The 24,360-nt window shown below is 43.3% G+C and overlaps 1 protein-coding gene across 2 annotated transcripts; it reads left to right on the top strand.

The window, feature by feature from the left end:
• The first annotated feature begins 611 nt into the window (after positions 1-611).
• LOC146812819 (epidermal differentiation-specific protein) lies at positions 612-23,709 on the top strand. Of its 2 annotated transcripts, none has more exons than XM_085619928.1 (3): positions 612-756; positions 3,594-3,696; positions 21,907-23,709. In XM_085619928.1, the coding sequence occupies exon 3, from the start codon at positions 21,944-21,946 to the stop codon at positions 22,955-22,957; it is 1,014 nt and encodes a 337-aa protein (XP_085476054.1). In that variant the 5' UTR covers positions 612-756; positions 3,594-3,696; positions 21,907-21,943; the 3' UTR covers positions 22,958-23,709. The 2 variants fall into 2 exon arrangements, with proteins under 2 accessions (XP_085476054.1, XP_085476053.1); XM_085619927.1 differs by having other exon boundaries at positions 695-808.
• Positions 23,710-24,360: the final 651 nt, after the last annotated feature.

Genomic DNA, 24,360 nt, shown 5'->3' with positions numbered 1-24,360 from the left:
AAGTCTATTTTTTCACATTAAAACCTTTGAAAATATGGGCAAATTTAGAGTCTGGCAGGGCATCTACCTAAAAATGGTCTCTCGTTTATAGTGTGTGTGCGCGTGCGTGTGTGTGTGTGTGTGTGTGTATATCAGATGCTTAGTGGTGGGTGCCCTGCTTCTGCCAAATTCTAACCTATATGTGTCTTCCTAGATTAAACTTCTGTTACTGACTTCAATTCCATCCCCCAGGTTTGCCCATTGCAGCTAGCGCCCAGTACAGCGCTCCTTTCTAAGGAGCTAGATTCGCGCTTCGGAGATACCGAGACACACTTGCACACAGAAGTGTTACCCTAATATGAAGGATTATTAATGTCCAAAGATAAACCTTTATAGCAACAGCTCACTCACTTCACATGAAACTTGAAAGCCCTTGCGGCTGAGATCAGCGAGGGAGTCTGTGTAGCTCCTGCTGAGCCGCTTCTGTAGTAGACCCAGCGACCTTTGCCCTCTGGGCCCCTTCGGAGTCAGACAAGGGTACGCTGTCTGCGCCTGTGTGCCGAGGGTGTGCTCTGCAAAAGCTCTTAAAATGCCTCTTGAATTGACCAGACAACAGTCAGTCACTAAGCCGGTTTAATGATGGGTTGCGGGGAGAGAAGGGGGTTGTTGCCGAGGGGCTGAATTGACCCGGAGGCCACGGAGGGGCCGGTGTCCTGTCTGATATAAACAGGATGTCCGATGTAAGGGCGCAGTGAGACAGACGAGGGACATCTCCTGGTGAGTGCTCTGCCTGGGAGACTGCACTTGGCTCTACGAACTATCTCAGAGAGTAAGAGATATTATCTAGGGAATTTGTTCGAATTGATACCTGTTGTTATTGAGATGAAGCGGAGACTTGTGTACACTGGCATTTTGACACATCCCACCAGCACGTACACACAGACACACACATCACATCCATAAACATCAGACACATAAACCTTAGCCAGACATCTAAACACACGCACATATGCACACAACATATACACAGCAGACACATAAACCTTAGGCAAACACCTAAACACACACACAAACACACAAGCACACACACACACACACAACACATCCTTACAGTTCAGACAAACACGCAAACAACACATCCATACACTTCAGACACATACACATACACACACAACACATCCATACACATCAGAAACATAAACCTTAGGCAAACACATAAACACACACACAAACACACGCACAACACATCCATACAGTTCAGACAAACACGCACACACAACACATCCATACACTTCAGACACACACATATACACACACAACACATCCATACACATCAGACACATAAACCTTAGGCAAAAACGAACGCCACACACACATACACAAACACACACAACACATCCATAAACATCAGGCACATGCACCTTAGGCAAACACCAGCCATTGAATTGGGACCGCACTGAGTCCCTGGGGTGGGGCTCCGGGCAACAAGCAGCCAGTCACCTGTAAGACGTCAAAGTAAAGTTCCTGGACTCTTGGCGGCCACACCCCAGAATTCACCCCTCTGTATCAGTATCTGCCACTGAGTGCTCGTTTCATCGCGGGACGACGAGTGTCTTGTGCAGCCTGTGTGCTTGCCTGTGTATGTGTGCATGCGCTTCAATCCTGCAGTCACCCAGCGGTTTTAACACATGTTGTGCCTGTAGGTGACCCCTGGGTGCTATTTAGTGTCATCCTTCAGTCACATCTTGGGATTCTGTGTGAGTTTACAGTTATTTGAGTACACGTGTTTTAGCTGTCAGCCATACCTATGTGACATATCCCTGGTGCAGGCGGTGCCTCGTGCTGTTGGGAATGCGGCTGTTTGAGAGGATCTCACAGTCATGGGCAGACCTAGGACAACAGTGAGAGCTGTTTTTAAATGAAAAATTAACACCACAGCTCCTCTGCATATATAAGAGTGCATCTTACTCCTTGCAGAACACATGCACCCTGACCTTGGGTGGAGTATGGGGGATGTGTGCACAATCTGGAGCACGGATGACATTACATAGGATCGGAAAGGCTTAGAAATGCCCTTTTATGACATTTACAAAGTGAACGCAGTTCCCTTCACACATCAAAAGGTCATTCGTCACTTCCGAGAGGATTCATCAAACTCAAACACCCTTTTGCTACCGTCTTACAACTGTTGTGAGGCTCTTGTCATTCTCTATGATCAGCAATATTTCCAATGGCAAATCTGTTGAATGTGTATTTTATTTAATTATATTAACTTTAAATATCAGATATTTATTTTCCCTACACAGTAATTGCTCAGTTAGGTGCCATTGTATTTTCTGTCTGCTTTTGGAACTGCTGATATAAAAGTGACATTATAACATTGTGGCTGCATGTGATTTGAATGGTTGGTTAGTGGTATATTATTGTCTCCTAAATAATAATAATGCATGGCACAAATACAAAGCTCAATATTTAAAATAAACCATCAACAGTAACAGTTACATCAGTGACTATTGGTTTAATGTTCGCTTTGCAAACATTTGGCTGCCCTGTTTATGCGGCTGCATATTTGTTTTCTGTTTATTTTGGTGGTATATGCTTGTATTAAATAAAAACGCTCTCATCAGCACGACGTGGCCAGACCTATTGGCTTTTCCAGTGCTTGGTTGTGTTTGAAGTGTCTAATGTTAATGCATACGAGTCCGAATTTTTCAGAATTAATGCATGACTTGGGAATAGCATGAGTCAGAATCATCGAGCAGGGATAGCCTCTTTCTGTTTGCGAAACAACCTTTGCATCTCAGACATTACACCGCATTACCTTCACAACGCGGTCGTTACAACGACCGCCTTGTAACCACGCAATGCCATTACAATGCAAGTCAATACATCGGCTTGCAGTAGATGGCACTCTAACATAAGGAACAGTATAGTTTACTATTCCAACACCTTCCCTACTGTTGCGTAGGCTTGAGTTGGAATAGTAAATTATACATTCCTAATGTTACGGCGCCATCTACTGCAAGTCGATGTAATGACTTGCGTAGTAATGGCATTGCGTGGTAACAAGGCGGTCATTGTAACAACCGCGTTGTGAAGGCACAAGATTTAATGACTCACGTAGTAAAGAGTCATATTCTATATGAGACTGCATCCAGAGATGTAGCATCTTATGAGGTTATCACCTCCTCACAATGTGCTTAATAGATGTGTCCAGTTCACTCGATTACTGGCTCTGAACTGGTACTCAAGTGCCCTGTGCCCCTTTAATGGCATATACAGCCATGTCTGGGCACAGGGGGTGAGTACAGTACTCAAAGGCGAGGTCTGATCTTGACATAAATCATGAGCACTTTCTGAGGGTCGCAACAAATTTGCGGTGTCTCACTGTTTTGAAATGTTGAGCCTAATCAATGTCACATAGTTAGTTCTGAAGCACTGATGTCCAGTTACACTGGTCTGAATCTAGTAGATGTGTTGTATTGGTTCCCTCTTGAACATTCCACAGCAGGCAGCAGGACTTCTGCTGTGAGGCTGTTGAATGCACTTATTCAACTTCGATAAACTTTAATTAACATTTTACGTTGTCTACATGGTTTCTCTTCTCTTTGTAGATCCAGCCACAATTGTCATCTGCCTGCTGTGAGACTTGTTAAGAGCCAGCAGGAGTCCACTGGAAGCCAACTAGTTGTGTTTGGAAAACCAGTTTGTGAAGAGGTGAGTGTAGTAGCTTTAGGTTGTGTCATAAGTTTCTTATTAGGAAGCAAATGCTCCGGGAGGTATGAGGCCAAAAGGGCCCTGGTTTCCATGTCAACTGCCTAAGTCTCACAAGAGGACCACCTCTTGGGACACTTGAGAGAAAGTGTAGTAGGATCTACCAGACCTCGAATGAGAGGATGTCGATAAACTGCAGCGATGCCACTCTTTTTTGAGTACATTGCCACAGGAGGGTTGCTTTCTTTTATGTTCCACTGGCATGGTTTGCTATTTGCTGTTGCATGTTTTGGCCGATTGTCAGGTGCTTTGTTTTGCTTCACAGTGTTAACTCACCATTAGAAATGGACTTTGTGCTAACACCACAGTGTTGGCTACATGTATGCATGCTAGGCTTGGTTACCAGCACTACTGTAACCAGATGGCACTGGATTAGGTGATACCTGAACCCTCCCCAATTTCTATGCTGTGACTGAGGAGGGCACTGGTGGAAGTGCTGTGTACTGCAGCCCCTCCAGGACAAACCTAGCATCTTACACGGAATAGACTTCGTAGTGCAGGTCAGACACCGTGGGTCAGACATCATGCAAAGAGGCATGGAAGGGAAGGATAACCATGTCCCAGGTTTCAAAGGTTTTAACAAAGAAGTTTGCAGAACTGGATGGATGCGAACCATGGTGACAAGAAATTGGAAACAAACCAATTCAAGGAGGCTGAAACTTACTTTTCCTGAAACTGCATAGGGGCTAAATGTATACATGATACATGATATATTCCAAAGAATTCCTTAGATTTAGGCTGCTATAAATCAGTTCTTTGTTTCTGCTTAGTTCCCCAAATCTCAGTTCAGTTAAGTCTCTAGACCAAATGCATGTAAACACTTCTTTTGTTCAGTGCATGCTTTTTGATCATGTAATTGATTCCTCAGGTCTATAGATTATCGCTTTTCTCAACATTTATAGATCAGACTTAATCCGGAAAATACCCTGATCACTGTTCATCCTTTAGGCATAATACTAGGACACGGTTTTCCGCCTCTATCCACAGCATGATGTCCAAATGCTTCAAAAGTCCACTTTGTTGATAAGTTGTTCAGTGAGTTGGCTTCCAACATTGGTAAGAACTAGTATGCTTTTGTTGTTATGTAAGAATTTTGGTAGCCCTAAGTGAGCTGCCGATTTTGTCTGCTCTAACAGAAAAGAATTCTGGAATCTCTGCAGTTCCTTGTCTGTCCACCAGTTGAGGAATGATGGACCTAGGGTAGATTTATATCAATGTCAAGTGCAGAGCAAAAGCTGAGCACACCTTTACCAAGAACTGTGATCTACTTTCAAATACTGACCCTGAGAGCAAGCCATGGTGGAGTGATGATTGTTGTATGATTTGACAGAGATTATATGACACTGCATGGAGCATATCCATTACTACTCTAACAATGTAGAGCTGCGGTCAGAGCTTAGGCAAAGGCAGTAGAAGACCCATGAGTCTTGCTTGACAACCATGACAATGATGCAGAATGCACAAGTGGTAACATAGCAAGAAACATCGGCTCGTATGTTATCTCTCTAGAAGTGCTGGTAAAATAAACCTATGGTCTTTGATATACCTGGATGTTCTGCCGGTCTTGAACATCAAATAGGGTCTATTTTTGCAGCAATCATATTAGTAGGAATTACCACATTTTGTGCTAAGTTAGATCACACTTGTTCTCTCTGCCAGTCCCTAATGTTGTCCACATCAGGTCAGCTTTTAGTTTCACACCCGCAGTCACTTTTTGCATCATGCTGTGAGTCTGCCTACATGTTGGAATTATCATGTACAACAAAACGGTGGAATCAGCCTTTCCAGGCTCATATTCAAAGTATCTTGGACTCGGCATCTGCCTTATGATGACTTGAAAAATATCAGGATCCTGTGGTCGATGGATGCCATTACTGGAGAAGGCGAGCCCAATAAAAATTTCCATCTATCCTCAGATGAGTTATTATAGCTTATCCATCCTGGAAACATCGGTTACATCGCAGTGTGTACACCGCAATACCTTTACAATGCGGGTATTACAACGCAAGCCATTACAATGACTTGCGCTGGATGGTGCTCTAAGGTAAGGAATAGTATGATTTACTATTCCAACATCTTCCCTACTGTAACGTAGGCTGGAGTTGGAATAGTAAACCATACTATTCCTAAGTCCAGCGCCCTCCAGCGCAAGTCGTTGTAATGACTTGTGTTGTAATGCCTGCATTGTAAAGGTATCGCGGTGTAAACACCGCGATGTAACGTGGTATATTCATCCATCCTCACCCACTATTGTGTAATTGTGTGAGGCTGGTCTTAAATTCTGCATGAAGAAAGTTACTTATCATCCCATGCCCTGGTGATGCTTGAAAATAATTGTGCCAACCACCACATAGATAGTGTGGGTGAGCACTGTGAGGATATTGCAAAATCTGTGCAGTGGTGCATTTCTTGATTGGCAAATGGAATGTTTCTATTGATTTTTGTGTCCACTGAAAGGATTTTTCATTCTTTAGTAGAAAAGGCAAGGCTGTCATTATAGGTAGAGGAAGATGTTCAGGATAAGCTACATTAGTGAAATCTGTCCTCATTTGTAATCATCCTGCAGAACAAAATGTGTTCTGCAGGAGTATTAGAGATACGACTGTATTTTGTGCTTAAACCACCTGTGTTTGGCTGCTTGCTCCATCAAACTCCGTTCAAGGAGGCAGGCATACCAACACCCATACAGTTTGGCTGCCTTCAGCCAATCAGAATGTTTTAAGGAAAAAGGCCTGTTTTTCAAAGAGTTGCCCACCAGATTGCCAAGGTTTCAACAATCTGATTGGTTACCCTTTCAACCATTAAAGAGAACTCTTGTGAGGATTATACTGAATGGTGGCTGGCAGCCAGTCAGGATAGATATTGGAAGAAGTTCCACCCTACTCGGGTGTGGGCTTTGGATTGCTGTACAATATGTTCAGCTGTTTGCATTGTGCGCCTCTCCCTGTAAAATGCAGACTTGTAATTTAATTGACCAGCCATAATTGAGGCTATCTTTGAAAAGCAAAACAACAAATACACATTTTGGAAAGCCTCTGAACCTCTGTACTTCTTGGACTGCCAAAAGATAATCGACCTTGTCCATCCCTTTGCTGAATCCATGAAGAGAATGTATTGTTAAAGAAGAAGTCAAAAAAATCCACTGGACAGTAATATGCAAATTGGCATTTCCCTGCCTGATGTACAGCTCATACTTCCATAATAATAATACCAGGTGGGCGTGGTGGACATGCTCTGGCACTGTATCACAAAGTTGTTAATGTAGACCACTGTTGCACTCCATCTTTCACAAAGAACTGGAAGTTAGTAAGGGGAATTACAAAGAGGAACTTTTTTCTTGAGATTTTACCTTAGTTCTGGAACCAAAATTAGATTTGTCACTTGATTTAGAATGTTGAAATACAAGGTATAATAAAAACATCTAAGTATAAAAACATACCTAGGTTTAGATATTAGGAGAATAACAAACTAAGATGAAAAGTAGTGCACCTATTTTTTGCCTCAAAACACAGGATTTGACACGGTAGCTGATTTTCCCCCTCCCTTTCACAAACATTGAAATGTCTAGGTTGTGCACTGGCCACCTCACCTTATTTCAAAATCCCACATAAACTTGTGAAAAATGTACATTTCTTTCTCCACTCTCTCATAAAAACACACCTCTAGTCATCTACCTGTCCCTGAACAGCCACCCCCACTGGTGACTTCATGATTGGGCATTGGCAATGATATCCTAGCATGGGCTACCTAATCATAACTCACTCCACAGAGGTCCATACTGAATTCAGCAGCTGGACTCTTATCTTTCACCAAAATGTTTGACCTCATCAATGCTATCCTCCTCAGCCCTCATAGTTTGTCGATCAAAGCAAGGATCACATCTACAATAGCACGATCAACCTTCAGCGCTCTTCATCTCAACAAACCCCATCATTTCTCCAAGCCTGCAACACATCTGTTGCACATAGAGGAGTAAAAAGCAGAAATTCTCTTTACTGGGAAGTCAAAAAATTAAAATGACCCAGGCTCAGCATCATTCCTTCTGTGCAGTCTCAAGGTAAACCTTACCTCAGGTCCTTCAGAATACACTTACAACCATTCTTGTTTCAATGATATCTGTTCTAGGTAAAAAGTGTGGATACATTATTCTAAAATGGCGCCTTCTTAATCCAGGTTTTGCATGCATGAGATGCAATTCAAATGTATAATATACTGTTCCATTATCATGAATGTTTGAAACTGTTGTTAAAATGTAAGATATCCTAATACTTATTTTGTGCAGAAGTGTCAAAGAAAGGTGTTTACTAAGTAATCAAATAAACATTCCAGAATTTACTTCTTTTAAACTTCTATGCGGTTATTAATTGATACAGAAATAAATACACGTGGGGAGTTTATATTTTCATGATTACACAGATCTCACTCTAGATTTTATTTAGGGCAATCTGGCATTAAGAAAAAAAAACAAATGGCATTATGTGGTATTTATAAAATTACAACATGTAGTTCAAGCTTAAGTAGTACTGTGATATTATGTTTTAGATCAGGTAATGTCATTATTAATGGTAGCTAGCATGTCTTCTTTATTATTATCCAGATCGAAGCCTCAATGTGAATGCACATGCTCAATGCACAGCCATTCCCTGGCACAAAAAACAATGGTGATGCCACAGGTATAAGTTGGCAAATAAGATACTGACAGAAGTTTGTTTTCTTTCTCAGTTAGTTCACAGATTTCCCAGTTCCCCAAATTCTCAAATTGATGCAGCAGTTGTATCAATGTTGGGGATGGTATAAGAGCGTATAAACCCTCTTGAAGAAACACGTACATAGACTTGAGATAAGGGATCTGAAAACAATGGGCAGGTCACAAATATTCCGTGGCTCCATAAGATACTCAAGAAGGTAGATACAGTGGAGCTTCATGAGTATATGGAGATGAAGGGTGCCCTTGGTGGCAAACCATCATCTTTTCCCCTGCGCAAAGGAAAAGAGACTGCATTGTATATCCAGTCTACTATTTCAAACATTATCGACTATTAAGATTGAGCACTTTACAACTCCCTTGCCAAACTCAATATCTCAGACAGACCAGCAAGGAAGGCAGGGGAGGTCAGTAGTGTTTCTGAATAGGTTGGAGGGTTTCTGGTGTGAAAGTTAGGCTAGATTTGTATTGCAGCAAGAATCAACAAGACCTGTGAAGGTTCAATGTGGGTGGTGCTAGGATCATGCTTGTGTCCACTCTTAACATTGATGACTCTTTACCACCGACTCTTAAATCTGAGCACCAGTTTCTGAAGCTATCCTGAATACACTTAAATAGTGGCTTGTATGTCTGAACATCAACAACACACATATGGCGTGACATGAATATCATGGTCTACATATTCTCAGAAATATATCTCCATTAACTGTAGATTTCTATTAGTAACTCCACCGGAGATAGAGTTTTAGAACACAGTAGTCTTGTTAGGCAATATTTCAAATATGATATTCTGGCAACATGCCTTAGTGGTGTTGTTGTCCACTGCTAGAGAGCAGCTGATGAACCACAAAAGGTAGCAGACATTTCCAACACTATTGGGTAATAGATGAATGAGAGACTCCTGAGCTTGACTGTTTCTCAGACTAAGTTCCTGCTCATTGGCTCTTTGGTTGAAGAACTAAACAGTCCGCTCCTTAATGGTGGGTTACAATGACATGCTGGTGAAAATAAGCAAACATTTTTTTGATGCGTGCATATGACACAAAATTATCACTCATCACTTCTAAAGGCACATCATCTTGGTAATGGGAGGAGGTCAACCACTCCGAGAGCCAAATATGGTACTACAATCGATTATGGCAGTGCCCCGGAGGTATGAACTTCATAACCCAATGTCAACAATTTGCATGTCCTGTGAAACTCCTCAGTGAGAACAGTTCATTGCTCGCCTAAGATTGTCCATACCTCTCGTGCCATACAACAACCGCATTGCTTCCTAGCAGCCACCTGAATGTCATTGAATACCCTCACAAACAAATAATGGTAAGGCCTCTCATTATTTAAAGCAAAGATGGATCCCTGGGGGCCCTCAAAGATCAGCCAGTAAACCTCTTCTGGTGTTTAACAAAAGTGCTAGAAAAAGGCAGGAAACTATTGCAAGCTCATCGTGGAACTCTCTGCAGACAGCTCTTACTATCTGGGATGGCTTAAGAAGCCATATAGATAATTTCCATTCATGCATGCTTTAACAAGACGTCATTTAAGTTTTCGGCTCTGTATTAATGAGCAAATAAATTCATTTGTTTATTTATGTATTACATTTATATAGTGCTACAGCTGTCATGGAACTCGATTTCAGGTGCTTCACTAAACAAACTCTGGCAGAGAGAACTAAGCAGAAGATCAACATTTAGGAAAATCCCTATGACTAAGAGAAATACGCGTGGCTTGAGGTTCTTCATACCGTCAAGGGATTGAGGGGCATAGTTATGAAATTTCCATGAAACGCAGCAAGCCATCTTGGTGCGCTGCACTGCATGAAAGGGAGAGGGCAGGAATGTGCAGTTTTTACCATTATACGGTGCATTCCTGATCTCTGCCTGCACTGGCGCACAAACCGCTGCCTAGTGCCACCGCAGGCACCCTTGCATCATGGTGCAAGGGTGCCTGCTTTGTAGGCGGAATTGTTTTTATGCAGGAATGGACACCTAAATGCACAACAACTATCCTCTTCGGCATTTTCCACTTCCTATGTGTGCTGCAGAATGCAGCACAAGCAGAAAGAGGAACAATGTGAGGAGACATAAGCATATTTCCCCTAATTATGCCTCCCCTGGGGAGGTGTAGCATTTTGATGCACTCCCAGGACTACAACTAATGGTGAATCTGGGAATATGCCACAATACATAGGTGAATGCGTGGGAACATCCACGCTCCACCTATGTCACACCTCCCTGTGGCAGAGTAACGCAAGGCAATAACTTGATGGTAGGAAAGCCTCGGTCGTTCTTAACATCTTATTACGTAGAAGCAGCTAGAAACTATCTAATAGATATGTTCTTAAAAACTCAGAAGGTATTAAATGTCACTCCCAGATTGCAGGCTTTTGGACTGATATTGTGAGGAGGGTTTAGATTAGATGGTCAAAGACCATTGGATCAGGGTGAACTGATGTTTCTAAATGCAAGTATCTGTGTAGCTAGATTTAAGGCCGACAGCTTGAACATCCATCTAAGTCTTAATGGGATTAGGAGAGTGTGAAAGAGCAATTGATGCTCTGCTACATCCTCAGTCTGTTGTATGACCAGAAAGGTGTCATCTGCATAGTCATCAAAGCTCAGTCCAAATCATCTTATCCGACATGCAAGTGGAGCCACATATGTCTAAACAAAACACAACTGAGTGCTGATCCAGGCAAGGCACAGACATGAAAGCGACTGTGAGGTCATCGCTCCAGAGCTCCCTAACGGTCCATCTACATGACAGGCTTGGCATGGAGCTTCTTTCTGGAAATCCTAATGCATTCTGACATGGGTGTGATCTAATATTGAGGGCTGGCCACATATCCAGGATAGTGAAGGATCATCCACAGAGCTTCAAAACAGTTTGAACTGCAATTTATCATCTGCACATGAATATGCTAGTTTAGTTTCTAATGACTCCTATCCATCCTTTTGCATTATTCTTATACTCTACATTTAATGAGGATATCATTGATGAATCTGCCTTTTAGAAACTCAGAACTAGCCTAGTCTTAAATCAAATTGTCCTAACATCCCTAAATGGTCAAGGCTGTCTTCCCTCAAGGGCCTTCTTCTATCGAGTGTCCCAATAAAGGGTGTTTTTTGCTCCTGCCTAATCCCTGTGCAGTGCTGTGTACAGCTAAGGCCTGGCATGAGAATATAAGGCCTTTGTTATATCTAGACTAGAATATGGAACTTCAATTGCCAAAGTAACTGAAGGAATGTTTACACTGTCCAAAATGCTGCTGCTCGCCTTCTGATGGCTTCTAGCTGGCTGGAGTATTCCACATACCTCTTTAAGCAAAGACATATGGCTTTCAGCTTCAAACGTGCTTTTCCTTCTCGTAAGTCTATCTATGGCAAAGCTTCCATTTTCATTCACAGAGAGTTTGTCCAGTACAGGCCAACTTGTGCTCTGAGATCAGCATCTCTAGTACTGTAGTTGAAAATTAAAATGTAATTGCAAAGCTAAGGCCAAGGCCAGTTTAGTTTTTGGTCAGTTATACTGTGCTCACTGGACCACTTTCTACCTGCACTATTTGATATCACATTGGGACCAAGACAAAAATGAAGAAATGGCTGTTTTCCAGGCCTTGACTCCCCCTGTTTTCTTCTGATCCTGATATGTCAACAGTATTCAGTGGCATAAAGTGCTTTACAAATAACATAAAGAAATATACTAAATAAATATGGTTTCTAGACCTGACAGCAGACAATAAATACAGTTGAAATGTAGAATACCAGCTTATTTCTCGAAACTACTCTTTCACAGACAATGAGGAACTTCAGTGAACTGTGGTACAAGTTACCACCAAAACCAAATATACTGCCCTTACGCAGGTAGTTATCATACACTCAACACAATGTTTTCAAGGATTTGTATAAAACTGGCTTCCAGAGTATAGGCCTACTCCATCTGATTGGTATGGTTGATATGATGTGAGTTGATAGTGTGGGCTAATCAGGGTTGGGTTTCATGCGTGTAGTTCAGTGGGGTGCTCCATTCATGTCACAGTGAACATGTGGCCACACTTGGGTATTAGGTAATGATGACAGACATGAGAAAGACAGTTCTACTGCAGATACTTGTCATATTATTAGTAATTGGCTACAAAACTATCCTGCTTGTTCTTCTTGATTGATATGGTGTAGATTTTTAATGTATATGTGGGAAGTGTTTATTGCTGTATGTGAAGATTAGGAGAAGTGCTAAGATCCTGATGAGGCTTTCATATTGCTGTGCATATGCATAGTGTGCGGCGAAGAGTTGTAAGATATATAGATGCATACATAGGATGATACAATCCCCGTTGAAACTTACCTGTACCTGATCAGGTCATCTATTTGCTATCAATCAATCAAGCAACTAGGATTTGAAGACCGCTGTTCATCACCCACGAGGTTATCCAGATTCTACGTTCTCGCTGAGATCAGTCAAAAAGCCAGGTCTTGAATCCCTTTCTGAATTCAGTGAGAGAGGATGATGTTCAGAGGGGAAGAGGAAGATTGTTCTAGGACTTGGCGGCGAGGTGGAAGCTTCCACTGTAGCTTATGCGGATTCAGGAAATATGTGCGAGGGCAAGGGAGATGGACTGCAGGTGTCTGGAAGCTTTGTAGGCATTTAACAGTGTCTAGAATTGGCATCTATTCTGGATGGGGATCCAGTGGAAGCTTCTGAGGTGGGGTTGATGTGGGTCCACTTGGGGAGGTGGAGGATGAGTCTGGATGCTGAGTTCTATATCGACTGGAGTCTTTTCAGGAGTTGGGTGGTGATTCCTGCGTAGAGCGTATTGCCGTAGTCCAGCCGGCTGGTGACTAGGGCTTGAGTGATGGTTTTTTCTTATTGGCACAAGGTGTAATCTGAAGATCTTTCAAAGCATGTGGAGGCCGTGAAAACATGGGAAAGAGACTGCGTTGATCTGGCATTTCATGGTGAGTTTACTCTCCAGGATGATGCCAAGGTTACAGACCTGGTCTGTCAGTGTGGGTGTGGGTCTGAGTTCGGAGGTCCAGCAGGTGGCGTCCCACGGGGAGGTGTTGTTCCCAAAAATCAGCACCTCAGTCTTGTCCCATGTTGAATTTCAGGCAGTTGGTCTACATTCAGTCAGCAACATTCCTCATGCAGTTTTGGAAGTTGGTTCTTGTGGTCTTCTGAGAGCGAGAGGACGAGCTTGGTGTAGTCTGCATTGGATATGATGTTTAGGCCATGGGTTCTGACAATGCTGGCTAGGGGCATCATGTACATGTTGAACAGGGTGGGACTGAGGAATAAACCTTGAGGGACAGCATAGATGATAATCCAGGGTTCCAAAGTGAAGGGAGGAATATGGATTCTCTGAGTTTGTGATGTGTGCGGCGTTAGTGTGTCTAGTGTAGAAGTGCCACTTCTAGAAGCTGGCACGTCTGTGGAATAAATGTGAAGTGACTGTCTGAAGTGTGATTGGCTGGTGTGCCTGGCTCCAGGAGTCAGGATGGGTCTGCCCCAGTGGTGAGTGGAGAGATCTGCATGTTGATGAGTGGGAGGAGTACACCTGGGACCTGAATAGGGCTGGGCTTTCCCCACACAATGCTGGTTCCGCCCCCTGTGGTGCGACTGATGACCCTGGCCTGTTCTGTGGATAGGGAGAGGGGCTGAGCAAAACAAAGTGCTCAGGAACCAGTTGCATCTGGTTCGCCCCTTCCCTGCACCTTGAAACCAAGGAAACCTGTGTATAAAAAGGGGCTGTGACCCCATGTAAAATGTTCTGCTTATCCTAACTGAAGGGGGGGGCCTGCTGCTGCTGCTGGGCGCCAGGAGGACCGCCACTGGGGACTGCCTCCCTGCCTGGAGGGCCCTGTGAGCTGGCCCCTGGGCCCAGCCCTTGCCCCCCTGCCTTCCTAAGGACTTTGTCCCTGGACCTTGTCCTCAGGCACCTGGGAAGCGCTAAATCTTGGGCCTGGGAAGCGCTGTATTTTTATTTCTAAGGAGCGGTTTATTATCCTGAGGAGCAGCGCTCCTAATTACATTGGCAGTATGGAACGGCGATCCTTTTCAGGAGGGAATCCCCCGGCATGGAGATTCCCCCCAGGACCGCGAAACCGAGCGGGTGCCTACCCCGCGTTAGTTGCCGCCCATTGGTGTTTAAAGTCAAACCGAGCGGGAGCCCACCCCACATCGGAGCCTTCGCGGCGGGTGCCCACCCCCCTTGTCCTTAATTCTTGTCCTTGCGGGTGCCCACCCCGCTTTGGGATCTATTTACAACGGAAGCCTACACCGTATTGCCTCCGCTGTGGAAGAAATCACCGCAGACTGGCCCAGGAGCCGCGGAAGCACTGTGAGGACTCTCCCGGAGCGTAAGGGAAAAGCCACGCTGGGATTGGTGCTCCCTGCTCGCGCCGGGAGTTGCCCGGCTACAGGAGAGCGTCCTAGCGGACATGAGGCCTCATAGCTCGATCGGGGCTGAGGCGCATGCCCCAGGACTGTCCAAAAAAGCCGGAAGTCAGTGCCGGCTGACGCAGGGCTCCCGCGAGGAGAGGAGAGCCCCGCACGACGAAGACTGAAACCGGAGCAGAGAGGCCGCGACGCGACCCACAGAGGTTTCAGGCAGGACCCCCGTAGGGAAGAGGGAGTCCCGCAGGCCGCCAAAGCATGTCCAGAAGTGCTGCCGGCAAAGGAGAGAGCGGGGACATCGCAGCAGAGAGCGCGGTGAGTGGGGCTCCGTGCATGTGGTTGGGGGTGTGTCGGGGCACGTTTTTCGGTGCCCGCCACCGTGACTAAGTCGGACACTGCGGGCACAGTGCTCACTCCTCCTTCCCGCTGCCCCGCCTGACAGTGGGCAGCGGCGGCGCTTGGGGGGCATTTATTGGCGCCCTCAGTTTTTGTGACAGTGAAGGCACAGTGCGTGAGCGGCCCCGTCTGCCAGAGGGCCGCTCCATCGTTGGGGGCATTATTCTTTCAGAGCCTAGAGAGGCTCCAATGTTTGGGGGCCCTAGCGTTTTCAGAGTCCCAGAGCAGGACTCCAATGTGCACCTGGTTGGTGCTGGTATTTCCCCCAGCTGCCCCGTGTGATAGAGGGCAGCTGCAATGTGGCGCAGTTCTGTTAGAACGGACACAGTGAATGCCCGGGCCCATCTTTGAGTCTACAGCTGCCCAGCAAGTAGTGGGCAGCTGCAACGTTTAGGCCTGATCTTTTGTGCCTTCTGCCTTGGCTGCCTGCGCAGCCCAGCCCTGACATTTTGGACAAAGGGCATTTGAGCCCCTGAGAGGCTAAGTTGGCCTGGGGACAGTTTTCCTGTGTTGTGCCCTCACCTAGGGTACAAGGTTATTTCTACCTGTGTACGTTTGCGCAATGTGCATTGCCTTTATGCTATGTTATTCCTAACTGTGTCTATGCATAGGAGACTGTTTTCGTAGTTTAGGATATGCTAGTGAGTTCATGGTTCCCTGCGTGATATATGCCTAAGGTGTTTAGGATTGCGTAGGGTGTACTTACCTTTTACCAGTGGTTACTGGTTATGCGCTACATTTAATATTTGTTCTACATTCCTACAGTTACAATTGGTGATTTGTGCTAATTCTGACAGTGGTCCATGTGGCCCTGTCTTGTGTATATAGTCCCCTGTAAATTCTGCCAGTGCCAGTTGGCACAGTGTAAATTGTGTGAATATTATCTAATGTGTTTTGGTATAATACAAAGGCTATTTTTATATAACCTTGTGTGGAGTTTATTTTCTGGTGGGCCTTGGGTGTTGTTTCTGGGTGCGCGCACAAACGCTTTACACATTGCCTCCGGGATAAGCCTGACTGCTCGTGCCAAGCTACCAAGGGGGTGAGCAGGGGTTATCTTTGGCGTGTAACTCCCCAGCCCTAATTAGAATGGTGGTTTCCGCCTGGCTTTGGCGCAAGCCCTAGCCAACCAGAAATCCTTTCTAACAGTCTGCTAGGGAGTCTCTTTTTGTGTGTTTTAGGTGTTGGTGGTTTCTGTTGGGGGATGACTTGAAGGTGGCTCAATCTGTAGGATCTTTGCTGGTACGCACTTTTCTTTCCAGCCATTTGCAGTTGTGTTTCATTACCTTGATTTCTGGTAGCACCACCCTCAAAGGAAGGTTTTTATAGATGATTTTAGTCTGGCTACAAATGTGTTTCAGAGCTTGGTTTTATTTACAGAGAAGTAAGGAGAACTGACAGGTTTCCTGGAGACAGAGATGATCAGCAGTGGACTCCCATCAGAAATGAAGCATCCTTGTTGAAAAACATAGCTGATATTTTAATTGGAGGAATGTAGGTCCAGCAAAACTTAGAGTCATAAAGAAGCTACTTCTGGCCATTCGCAGTCATTGGGTAGCGAACATGGCTGGAGACATGTGTTTGCATATACTTAGATATAGGAGATGTGTGGAGACTACATTGTAGATTTACTAGGACCTTTACAATTAGTAGAGGGGGCTTTATGGTGAATTCTGCTGGCCTAACCTCAGTGTGGCAGGACCAACATTATGGTGGCATGAGCCCTTTGAAGGAAGTTCAATTGATGCAAAAGGTAATTTTGGCTACAGAATCACTGAAGAAAAGCCCAGAACAGAAACAGTGTGACTCCATTTGTGTGTATATTGCTTATGTAAGACAGAGATTGATACTGGTTCAATTGATGCAAAAGGTAATTTGGGCTACGGAATCACTGAAGAAAAGCCCAGAACAGAAACAGTGTGACTCCATTTGTGTGTATATTGCTTATGTAAGACAGAGATTGATACTGGTTCAATGAGGACAACAGAGGTCTGGTGAAGAGGGACACTTCAAGAAATTTACCAAGAAAGAACCATTTGAGAAGGGTCAGAAAAGGTCGGGTCTCCTAGTTTAAGGTCCTGCGTTCTTTTGGCCACTTTAGAAGGCATTAGGATCACTGTAGATCATGCCTGATGGGTTTCTTGATGAGGACTTTGGTAGGGTAGGCAGAAGAGGGAGGGAAAAAGATGTTCTTCAAGTGACCCGGGGTGACTATGACGGAAGAGAGGTGAGGTTCATTCAGCTGGTGTTAGTGGTGTAATAGTAGTGGAAGTTAAAGAGCGAAGTGATTGTTGATCCATATGGCAGGCTGGTTTGCTATTATGGTGATTTGTCCAGGTGTGACAAAGGTGCCGACATGGATGTATACATATTTATATGTGGGACTGGTAAGATGAGATGGGTGACATCCAAGTTAGGTTCGCAGACAGGGTGTGGTGTTGTGAGACTGAACTAGTTTTTCAAACCAAAAGTTCTGGTCACCCAGTTGCAAAGATAGTGATGTCTGTACTGGGATGAACGAAGGCTGGATTGTTTAGTGGCAGTGTGTAAATCAACAGAAATCAAGAAATGTAGGTTGGAAAAGCGGAACAGCTGAATAGTAAAGCTTTGCATTCTGTGGATAAAACACTCTAAGCAGATGGAGATGGGTGAGAGGTTCTTAAGCATGACAGTTACTTTGCTGCAAGACGTCATAGTAAGTATTTTCATATGAGGATTGATTAGCCTCGAGGGTCAATCTCAGAAATTCAGGAAAGTGAAATTGGTTAAAGTTTTTTCCAGTAATGAAGAGGGAGGGCCCGATTCACAGAACTAACTTAAGACAAAATCCTAAACTTACTACCATTTTGGTATTCACAGAAGGCACTTACTCATTTTGGTATTCACAGAAGGCACTTACTCACTTCGATATTCACAGAAGTTAGGAGTCCTAACTTTAGGACTCCTAAATGCCTTCTGTGAATACCGAAAGTCTTAAAATTAGGATTTTTCTCAGTTTAGTAGTAGTATAGTTAGGACTATGTTTTAGGCAAGTCAGGTTTGGAAGAGCAGAAAAATGTTAAATAATAACTGGGGTATAGGGATTAAAGGGGAGTGAGTGCAAGTAGAAAGAGACAATGTATGTGGAGTTCGTAGAGCTGTCTGGTGGAAATAAGAGATGTGAAGAGTAAATTCACCTGCTTCTCTTGGGTAGTGGTTTCATGGGTGGTTGAGATGGGTTGATACTCTGAGAGTGTGGAAGGAGGCAGCTAGAGAGTTGAAGACAACTAGAGGGAATTTATTAGAGGGATGAACATGAGCTGGCCAAGTGGAGAGAAAGGCTAGGATGATGAGAAAAGGGGAATTAATGACAGCAGTGGGAGAGCTGCAGGGCATGAATGGGGTTACTATTACAAGAAGAAAGGTTGTGGAGGAGGACTCTTAAATTCAGTAGAAGACGGACAGTGGAAAACATGACATGAGATGAGGAGTAGAAGGGACAACCGAAGGTTATATGGCAAGAGGAATTTGTGTCTCAAGAAATGACCTCTCTGAAAAGTAACCTAGCATGCAGCACTGTTTTGAAAATAATGGCTATTCTCCCAAGCTGATTGATGTTGGAGCTCTGGATACTTTTGGGAGAAAGGGAAAGGGAGATGGCACAACCACTTGAAAGGCACAGTCTTCCAAAACCAACAGTAAGAGTTGGTATGGTATGGTCCTGAAATAATACAGGCCAAACCCCCAAGATGGAGTAGTTTACCAAAAAGATCAGCTAAATACAGTCAATAGGATCCATTCAGGGGTGTTTAAATACAACACACTAGAAGGCACAGCCATCCCAAACCACTTGTAATTATGCGACAGTGAAGTCCACCGAGATGTATATAGGTATAATGCATTGGAAGATGCATCTTCTCCAAACCACAAATTAATGAGAATTTATGAAGTTCACCAATAGCAGAGTAGCTCCAGCAAACTTTAAAGCATGTGTTGCAAAGCCGGGATCTTAGCTGCGAGCCATTTCAGCTAAAAGAACATTTTTAATTGTGGTAAATATCTTACAATTGTACTGCAATACTAGGCTCAGTCTGCCAGCAAGGTATGGTAGCATGATAAGCATGCATTGTCAAAGCCAACAGGTCTCGCCTTTTGGCCATCTGTGTCAATGCTTGTTTTACCAACATTGTGCACTCTGTTGAAAAGAGACGGATCAGTTCCCAAAAGACGAACATATTGCAGCACAAAAGCAAACATTACAATAACAGCTCTGCAACTATTCACGCTTCAGGTGAAAAGTTCTTCATGTTACGTTACGCGTCGTGGAAACAACAAGTGTACTTAGGAGGAGCATGATAAATATTACATATAACAAGCAAGGATAGAGGCAACGTAGACTGTCTCGTAGGGGAGAAACAGACACGAGGGCGACGGAGCGGAGCTGGATTAGGCAGTGATGGGTGGGTGGGGGCTTGATTAATGCCAGGCGCCTGTGTTTTAGTAAAAGTGGGCGCCCATGTTATTGAAAGTTGCCTGCAGTAAGAGAAACTCAACAAAAAAAAAGAGGGCTTACAGACTTAAGAAGATGGACCATGTAACAACCAAAGTAAAAGGACCAGTGACCATGGAAGGGGACAAGTGAAGGCAATACTACGGAGGGACTAACAAGGCTGCTGAGGAATCAGAAGCCATGGGAAAACAACAATGAAGCAGCAGAATAGATCAAAAGGGGATTATTTCTGGAGGGAAATTTAAATTAGTCCCTCTCGAGGACTTAAATTAATGTCCAATTGCTAATTTTACCAAAGAAACCAACTCCCAGATGTAGTCCAAAACGGATATTTTTATATATATACTTTTTTTTAATAGGACAATATAAACAATTGTATATACACAAATTATATATAAAAGAAAAACAACAAAAACAATACATATACATATATCTGTGCATGGACATCATTCCTTATTACCCTTATTTGATATTAAGGATGCGGAAAAATCCCAAACAATGATTAATAATGGCAATCCGTAAAAAGAAGAAGAAGATAGCCCTAAAAGATAATACACAACCGAGGGAAACTTTTTTTTAACTCTCTATCTGAATTGGGATGTGCAATAGTTTTTTTCAATTCATTAAAACTTTTGCAGGGCTTCTCCAGATTGTGAAGTTAACACGTTTCAGCTCATATGTTTTGGGCCTCATCAGGACTGGGACAAAAGGAAACCTTTTATTATTCCAATGACAGGTAAAAAGGGACTATCCGTATGAATTTTTTTAATTTTGCTTAAATAAATGTTGTAGCAGCACTTCCGAAAACGATTTGACTTCGTAGCAGCGTACCATTAATCCCAGGGTCGATATGTCTCTATAATTCCTGGCAAGTTGCAATACTGACAAACGCAGAGGGAAAAGCTAGTCGTCTGCACCGGTATGACTCAATTTCATGAGTCACGTCAGAAGCAAGCATTTGCGAAGGACACTGACACAAGCCAATGACAAATATGGGAGGAGAGTGTGTGGGGCTTCCATTCCATACTCCACTGCAACAAGTCTCACAGAGCAGGGCATGCATGCTGACTCAGGCTCAACCTAAAGAATGGTAATATCGCTTCTGAGTGGGATGTGGGTTATAGGTCCAGGTTTATGTGCTTCTCAAGTTCAGGGATGAGCTCTGTACTCTGGTATAATTCAAGCCCTGTCTTTCTCTTTCCTTCTATCCAGCAAAAGCTACGGTTCACCACCTTGGGTTAATCCCCAGTTGAGTATTTTGCTAGAAACTAAATACTAAAAGAAATGTGTGCCCATTGCAGAGACCCAAGGTCACTGGTATCCTGAGCAGAACAACATATGTGGACAGAAGAACGGCACATGGGTATTCCACCAGTATCTTATGGCCCTGCACATCCTTAGGGGAATTTGTGTGCCAATGTGGTTTGGCATCTCTGTAGTTTCGAGAGAATAATATTGGTGAGACTGAAGACTAGGAAATAACATCTATCTAACATACATGAATCAGGTTTTGTCCTTTCTTTTACTATATTCTGTTCAAAATGTGCCTTTGATCTGCTGCCTGTTTTCCTTACATTCTTGTTGTATTCTTCTTTGCCAACCTGAGATTGAGTTATTGTGCTTTAAAATTGAAATATGTAATCTCTTTCCATCTCACACAGATTTATTAAGAAACACTATTATACTACGTTGTTTCTCCAAACTCACTTCACATTTACTTCTGTGCTGAGTCAGAGAGAAGAAAATAGAAACAAATTGTGTGATTATTTGCACTAATTTTGCTTTATGTAATTTATAGGATTACATTTACTGCAAAGAAAAACGTTATTGGCACATACTGTCATGCTACAAGCAGGTGGCAGCATGTTTGTTGTTAGAGGGGATCTGTAAAAGAATTCTTGCCAATCCATTGGCTTTCTCACTTTTCTATTACTTTTTCTGATATTCACGCTTAATGCACCTAGAAGAAATGCAGTAGCAAACTGCTTTATCCTTTGTGCCCCACAATTATTGGTAAATGAAGCACCTATTCTGAAAATCCAAAGCATGCAGCAGAATGCATCTTTCTTAGTGCCAGAAGCTTTGTCTGAGTAGTGAACCTTAGTGCTGTGCATTTGCACAAACCCTGCTTCATGTACCTTTACTAAGTGGCTTTTATTTTGTGTTACAGGGTCAAATAAGCGACCACATTGAAACCCACATAGCTGATGACCATGAATACAATCACTGTCTATGAACACAGCAACTTCCAAGGACTCCATAAGACGTTTACTGCAGATGTTCCAAATCTGGTAAATGAAAACTTCAATGACTGCATCTCATCAGTGAAGATCGTCGGCCAGCCTTGGATCCTGTATCAGGATATTAACTATAGGGGACAGTGCCTAGCCCTAGAGGAGGGAGCATACTCAGGGCTTAGCATGAATGATGGGGCATCTTCTCTTAGGCTGATCACTGATGACCTGAGCAATCCCCAGATCACAGTCTATGAGCATATCAATGGAGGGGGGAAGGCGTTAGTGCTGACTGCGGAGTCCAATCTAGCGTTTGGAGGCATGCATGATAATATATCCTCCCACAGAGTTCAGAGAGGAGCCTGGGCTCTGTATGAGCATATAAACAGAGGTGGAAGGTGCATTGTAGCCAGGGCAGGTGAATATTTGGCGAATTACTGTGATATCGGTTTCAATGATCAAGTCTCCCATGTTTATCCTCTGCTTGCTGGAAAATGCTCTGTGACAGCCACAATTCTGTGGGACAAGAAAAAGGTAGAAAGTGAAAGGAACGTTCAGATAGATCAGTATTTTTACACCAACAACACAGGTATTGAGCAGCAGTTCACCGCCACTTCTACCAAAGAGTTTGAAAAATATGTCTCCCATAGCTTTGAATTCAGTAATTCAACGTCAATCAAGGTGGGTACCTCATTTACCTTGAAAGGAGTGGTCAATATTGAGACAGAGGTGTCCAACACCTTCACAGTGACGAAAGGGCAGACTGAGTCATTCACCACAAAGAAAAAGGCAGAGTTGAGCATGCCGGTGAAGGCCCCGCCACGCACAAAATTAACTGTCAATTTCATGTGCAAGGAGGTCACAATCTCAGTGCCGGTGGAGCTGAAAATTGTCCGGGGCAGTAAAACTGACATTGAAACTGGAACATACCGATGTGAGTCTGGCACAGAAACATACATTGATCTGCAGTCCCTTCCCATACATTGATCCTAGTGGCAGAATTTCTTCTCTTCCGTGGCCATATCTTAACATATATTAGCTATTCTTTGGCTGATCATGATTGTATTTTGCTAAAACTTGAGAAATCTAAGAATCCATTCCTTCATAGCTGCCATTTTACCAGATCTTACATCAAAAATCATCCTTAGGCAGCAGACAGTCATCCTGTGACCCAACTCTTATGATTTCTACCTTTCTACCTTCAAGAAATGGCAACGGATAAGGTACTAGACCAAACATTGACAGTTTCACTTGTTTCACATGTTTATGGTTTTGATGGTTAAAAATAATAATTAAATCAAGTTATCCTAATAATTGCTATAAAGATATTTGTTCCATAAGCTTCCAAAAAGTGACTGTAAGGTACAGGCTTCGTTAGCATCATGAATGTGCTGCAGTATACATTAAATCATTTATGTGAAGCTCTATATAGCCTGTACTGAATTTTTTTTCCTTTTCATTGTTTCCTTTTTAAACGCTGGCTTTCATTGAATTGCAGCTCAATCTGATACATGTAGAATTTCTATGTTCTCATATGAAGTCTGGCCAATTATTTGAAATCACTGAATCAACCTACCATTAATATACAGTTAACAAGGTTAACTAATGTAATTATGCATTGATTTTGGCTCCGTGCTTCCCTTCCATATACAAAAGAAGTCAATGATTGGTGTTTGCTTTTTTGTATGATTATTTTTTTATAGGCCTTATGCCTAAATAAATCTCAATTATAAGCAGTTCTAACGTGCACCTGTCTCTTTAGTCTGTTCGCATTTTGAATCCATCAATGTCAATATCACAGCTCTGATATGTGTTCACAAGGATGGTTTGAGGAGAACAGTCTCTTGCTAGCTTTCAATGGCTAAACCATCCAAGAAGTCACAGCCTAAAAGAAGGTAACAGATGCCTATCTTCAAGAATACCTATCCCACATACCCTGTTTGGAGTTTCCATATACCTCTGACTTTGCTACTTATATATCATGGGAAATCTTAATGAAGATAGACCAGCCTCCTTGCTGCAAAGAAGCCCATTTAAGCCTATCCATACAAACATAGACACAAACTTAATCACACATACAACCTACTTGGAACTTTGCTCAAGAGAACAGCATCAAGATTCACCAGTATACTGATAATACATAACTCTACCTGAACGTCTCCTCAGCTGCAGATTTCCAATGGTTCAAACTCTGCCTGCCCATCACCCAGACCTGAATGTTTAGTTCCTACCTGAAGCTCAACCCACCCAATACAGAATTCCTGTCAATTGGCAAGAACAAAAACTAGACACAGTATAAGCCTCAAGGAACACTTTGCCAAAAAATATGGACGACTGGGTACCAGCTCTCTGGAAGTGAAAGTGAAACCTTTTTCTTCCACAAAGGGACT

This window comes from Triturus cristatus, chromosome 7 (assembly GCF_964204655.1).
Source record: "Triturus cristatus chromosome 7, aTriCri1.1, whole genome shotgun sequence".
NCBI lineage: Eukaryota > Metazoa > Chordata > Amphibia > Caudata > Salamandridae > Triturus > Triturus cristatus.
The sequence above is the reverse complement of the archived record's forward strand: the minus strand, read 5'-3'. Positions and strand labels throughout refer to the sequence as shown.